General features: G+C 33.5%; 1 protein-coding gene across 4 annotated transcripts in view; it reads right to left on the reverse strand.

Moving 5' to 3' along the window:
• TTC37 (tetratricopeptide repeat domain 37) overlaps positions 1 to 6,000 on the reverse strand; it is a 73,359-nt gene that overhangs the window by 48,249 nt on the left and 19,110 nt on the right. For all 4 annotated transcript variants that reach the window (XM_006775540.2, XM_006775539.2, XM_015571632.1 and 1 more), the window contains 6 exons: positions 5,332 to 5,471; positions 3,159 to 3,245; positions 2,973 to 3,076; positions 2,405 to 2,531; positions 1,653 to 1,832; positions 824 to 948 (listed from right to left, as the gene is read on the reverse strand). In XM_006775540.2, coding sequence (XP_006775603.1) covers positions 824 to 948; positions 1,653 to 1,832; positions 2,405 to 2,531; positions 2,973 to 3,076; positions 3,159 to 3,245; positions 5,332 to 5,471 — 763 coding nt within the window. The remainder of the gene's footprint in view (positions 1 to 823; positions 949 to 1,652; positions 1,833 to 2,404; positions 2,532 to 2,972; positions 3,077 to 3,158; positions 3,246 to 5,331; positions 5,472 to 6,000) is intronic.

The following is a 6,000-nucleotide window of genomic DNA, read 5'->3' on the forward strand; positions in this document are numbered from 1 at the left end:
ACACATACCCATGCTTCCTTCTATTTGTAAAAGTGCTATTAAATGCAGGTATACCTGTTCCTTTCATAGCTTTGAATATTTCTTAATACTAAGAAATTTTGTTACAATTTCAAAATAAGTAAGAACAAACTAACTTTTTTTAAGAAGTGCTAATCAGAATTTCTTTTTTTGACTATCTGGAAAAATTTCATCCTAGCCTACCAGAATAGCTATATATCTTAGTATGCCTCATCTCCAAACCACACTAATCCCACCAAAACAGAAATAATCACAGTTAGAAAACAGGAATAATGCTTTAAATTTCTGATTAAATTCCATTTCCAGGAAAATTTTTAAATGCCTATATTATAGATATTAACATAAATCAGAAGCAACTTTATCTTTATGCAAATATACATACTTTATTTACCCGTAAGTGTACTTCAAACCAAATGACTGAAAATGAGCTGCTCCAAATGCCATTCAAGCTGCCAATGTCTCCACTGCCCAAAAACAATGTATGTCTTTGGGAGAACAAAGGTAATAAATAACCTTACCTTTCATCATTCCTTGAATTTCTATGGAGAACTTACTCTATGTATGCTACTATTAGACTTCACTAGATTGGCTATCTCCTTAGCAACAGGACATCATTTAATCCATTTTTGCAACTCCAGTGCCTTGAAGATAGTAAGAACCGATCAACCTTAAATAAATTTTATTATTTCTTCCCTCAAAACACAACCTGGCAAGAGGCAACCTGTAAAGTTCATTTGGGGTACAAATGGAGTTTAAGAAACCATTAGGCTGTTTAACAGAGTTTAAACACAATAAGGTGCCTTACTCAGCCACTGCTTGAGAATGTTGACCAGCTTTCAAATAGTACAGTCCTCGCCTAAGCCAGGCCCATTTGGCAGTTCCAGCACTTGCCTTTTGAGTTACTGTTGTTAGGATAGCTAAGGCAGTTTCCTAATAAGAAGAAAGGACTAATATTAGAAATATCAAATATCACAAAAATACAGAACACTTATGTAAAGTACTCAAATATATTTTCATTTACCACTTGATTTTTTAAACTTACACTGGTATACACTAAACTACAGTTTCAACAATAAATGATGAGGATTTTAATGTCTGCCAAAGGAAAAAAATTGACTCTACAAACAGTGACAAAAAAATTTCCATTGCATCTACAAAATAGAATAAAAATAATAATGTGTAAGTATCTATAATAATAAAAGCATAATATGCTAATTAGACCAGACTGCCGAACAACCTTCCAGACGACCTTCTGGACGAAGCCGGGGCTGCGAGGGCTGAGGCAAGCCGCTGCAGCTGTGAGGGCCAAGCCCCTTGCACGAATTTCGTGCATCAAGCCTCTAGTATAGGGGTCCTCAAACTTTTTAAACAGGGGGCCAGTTCACTGTCCCTCAGACCATTGGAGGGCCGGACTATAGTTTAAAGAAAAACTATGAACAAATTCCTATGCACACTGCACATATCTTATTTTGAAGTAAAAAAACAAAATGGGAACAAATACAATATTTGTATTTGCATGTGGCCCGCGGGGCCGTAGTTTGAGGACCCCTGCTCTAGTATATATATAAAAATGTTTCTATTTCTACACCTCACATAAAAACAAAAGACAAAAGCGTTTTTGTTATTAGACATACCATCTCTTCAAGCTCCATGCTTAAATCAACAGCTGCAGCTCCAGATTCAGCATCAGTGTCATCCAATTCGAAAGCTTTCCTATAACATCCACGGGCTCTGTTTTTATCTCCTGCTATATCTCTGTAATAATGACCTAAATAGCAGAAGGCTTTACCCATGTATGTATCCAGTCTGGCAGCCTTCCAATTAAAAATTGATAATAGAATATTAAAGTTTGTTTGAAAGGGTCCCTTTAAAAGCACAAAATATAAATACACAGATTAAAGAAAAAAACAGGTTTATTAAACATATATAAAAATATGCCAAAACACCCTGTAATGTAAGATTTAAAACAGACATGAAAACTGGCCATCACTGCTTGTAAGTGTAAAAATGTTATCTTTGTTTAAAGAAATGTGAAATTTGAATTATTATATGAATCTGCTTTTATTAGTCAAAATAAGACTTTAACATCTAGAGTTACATAAGGCTCATTCATATATCCATAAAACTACAGAGAGAATTACCTAAAAACTATGTTTTCCAGAGATAATAGTGTCTTATTTCTATAACTCGTGATTCTTAAATAAGTAACTATTATGGTTCAATTTTCTCCTTGAAAATCCATATAACATTCTCACAAAACCTTATGTGTGAAAGATGAAACATGAAAAACAGTTCAGTAGTAATTTTAAGTACCTTATATAATCATTATTTATGAATTTATAATGAATCCATTTCAATTAAGAATAGAAAGTAGCACTTACTTTACCTTTAAAAAGTGGGTAAGAGCCTTTGTTTTATCTTTTCTTGTTTCTTCACCCATGAACCAGTATGTTAATCCAAGTTGGTAATGATATTCAGCAACTTCAGCATCTTTCTCAAGAGCTCTCTGAAAACTAAATCACCAAAAGGAAGTAAAAAGGAATATTAAAATATATATGATATAGCAGACTCCTAGTTGAAGCAATCAAAGTTTGAATGATTCAAGGATGCTGATTTTGAAACAAGTCACTACTTAAGGATTCAGATTATAATAATAAAAAAAAACTTTAAAAAGCACAATGGCCTTTAGCACTACCAATGTGCTAAGTGTTCACACCAAGCATTATGTTGCTTACTGAACATGCTAATCAGCTGATCACATTTCAAACTCATCATGGAAATTTTTATAGTTACTGTGTTATATGCTAAATACATTTCTTAAAAATACTAATAAAGCTTACAAAGATCAAATTTATATAAAACTGCATGTTTATCAAGCCCATTTATTTTGAATTTTTGAAAAATGTTAAAAACTAAGATATGGCTTGAACTGCGAGCAATCTATATATCCTTACCATTTTTCAGCTTGTAGATAGTCCTTTTTGGTAAAATGAATAAAAGCCTCCAGGGCATGAGCTTCAGCTAGGTCAGGGTAAGAAGAGAGAACGTCTTCCATAATCTATGAAGTAGATACCTGTCAATTCCATTTCCAACTAAAAATAACAACTTTTTAAAAATAACCTTGAATGAAAAAAACCGACCTTTGAAGCTTCATCTAATGAGCCTTTGTTCAGATAGGCCAAGCTTTTGAGAACCAAAAGTCCTGGGATATTATTTGCATCAGAAACCTAGAAAGTAATTGTAAAGAATTGGTACACACATCTCCTTCAACAGAATGCAGCAATATTTGCTTTAATTAAAGAATGACCATAGAAGAACATAGACTAAAGACACAGAGGTCCGGAATTCTATCGCTATTAACACTTTCATTATCTATAAACTTATTAGGGAAAATTTCAAATACATAAAAAATTAGAGTAGAGTATAATAAAACCACATGTACTCATCATCCAACTTCAAAATTCTTAGTTCAAAGCCAATCTTTTCTTCTCTGTACCTCCACCCATTTCATCACACTCTTATTTAGATTGTTTCCACATATTTTAACTTTTTATTTGATATTTCAGCATCTATAACTAAAAATTAAATTCGTTTTTAAATAACATAATCATTCTACCATTATAAACATTTAAACAAAACCAATACATCATAACATCAAATAATTAGTCAGTATTTAAAGTTCTCGATTGTCCATTAGAGTAATTTATTTATTTTAATCAAAATCTAAACAAGGTACAAATATTTCAAGTAGCTAATAGATCTCGTAAGTGTCGTTTAATCTCTAGGATTCCCTTCCATCTCTTTTTCCCCCCCTCCATTACAATTTAACTGTTGAAAAATATGGGCCATTTGTCAGCTTCTCGTAATCTGTTTTTTTGCAGAAGATACTGTCATGGCATTGACCTGTCCCTTTGTCTCCTGTATCTTCTGTATATTAGGTTTAGAAGCTTGACCTGATTTAGGCTTGATGTTTTGGCAAGAATATCTCACATGGACTTGCACTTGGTTATGTTTACTTGTCTGTCTTTTCATGATGCTAGCAGCCATCAATACTCGATGCCTAGATCTAGTCATTCATTACAGATTGCAAAAATGATGATTATTTTCCTCATTCTATCATTCCTTTGTGGAATACTTCAACAAAGAGAAATTTTCCCTTCTCTCATTATCTATTTGATTATTCTTAGGAACAGTTCATATAGGGAAAGCAGGATAACTGCTTTAATTCTTTCTGTTCAATTGGTTCCTTCAAAGACTTACTTTTACTGGGGATGCTTTGATTTTTTTTTTTTTTGTATTATCATGAACACATGGATTTAAACAGATTTTATGCCTTTCAATTCACTGCAGTTACTTGTACTCAAACTATCCACTCTTCAGCCATTGGGAATCCTTCATGCTAGCTCCTGAGCTCTTCTGACACAGTGCTGGGATCCTGTTAAGGTTTCCTTGCTTTCTAGCACTATAAGATGTTCTGGGCTCATCTTGTACATCCTCTATCTCAGACCTGGACTCTACCAGTTCTCCAAAGAAACTTCTGTTTTCCTTGTAATAAAATAATATTGGAAAGACCTCTACAGAGCATTCACACAAAACTCAGTTGGTCGGAAGGCAAGTAGAAAATAAGATATTAGTTCTTAAAGGATGCTGACGACTGGGCCAAATCTAAAGAAATAATATGAAATGCAAAGCCCTTTGAAATATACAAAATATGACTTTTTAAAAGTCAAAACCTTGCAATATACTAAGTAAAGTAATTTTTAGATTAAAAATTGCTTTTATCTGACAAAAATCTTTAAAGACACTGTGTTGTTATAATTCATAATTTACTAGTTAGGTTTTTTTTTTGCCAGGGAATTATAAATTGCTTAAACCAAAAATATTAAAAAATAAATTTTATTATTTATTTGTTTTATTGAGTAAAACCAGGAAATAACATTCTCTACCATGAATCTACTAGTCTCCTTAATTATGCTTGTCAGTAACTGATAAAATATTTTCTTTAAGAAAAAATTTAAAATCCCAAATTAGCAATAATTAAGTAGTAACCTAACAGGGAAAATATAGAAGAGAATAATAAGAGCAAGAACTAAAGAGAGAAACTGTAGCATATGAAAAGAATTGTAAGTACTTAACCAAGAAGCCAATATGTAGCTTGAAGAGTTTCCAATTACGTGAATGATTTACAAAAGTAAATGCATACCTCTCATACAAAATTATGTAAGTAAATACTTGTAATAAGGAAAAAGTGATTGATGCCTCGTTGATTGGAAACTAAGTAAGTTGAAGGGGGAAATTCGATGATGAATCTACCTGGTCAAGAGTACAAATTGCTTCCTCTGCAGATTCATTATCTGGGAGTTTAATCAAAGCCTCTGCTTTCAAACGAAGACAAAGATTCTTCTGATGAAGACTGCCACCAGACACACCAACATTATCTATGTTCTTCAGAGCTGACAAAATTAAGGACATCTGAATTAAGACAACCATATCACTTCACATTTTTTTTCTTTTTAAGAGACATATAATTAATTACCATTACAATAAGAATAAATTGCCAAAGCAATATACATGAAGAATAATTTAAAGCTACCGTATTTGCCGGCGTATAAGACGATTTTTTGGCCCTGAAAAATATGCCTCCAAGTGGGGGGTCATCTTATACGCCAGGTACACTTCAGATAGACTGCCCATAGTGCTTGCCCCGTGCCATAGTGGCCTTCCGATGCCCGCCCACTTCATTCCACATACCGTTCAGGCATCAGCAGCGCTGCTGGGTGTATGCTCGGCTGTTACGCGATTTTGCTGTTATGCGATTTTACCACACTCGCAAAATCGCACACAGCCGACCATACACCCAGTATGATAGCACAAAATCGCGAATCGCGATACCATACTGGGTGTATGGTTGGCTGTGTGCGATTTTGCGAGTGTGGTAAATTCGGGTTAACGTATATTTCTTTCCATATGACTTGAAGATCA

Source organism: Myotis davidii, unplaced genomic scaffold, assembly GCF_000327345.1.
Source record: "Myotis davidii unplaced genomic scaffold, ASM32734v1 scaffold44, whole genome shotgun sequence".
In the NCBI taxonomy this organism is placed as follows: Eukaryota; Metazoa; Chordata; class Mammalia; order Chiroptera; family Vespertilionidae; genus Myotis; species Myotis davidii.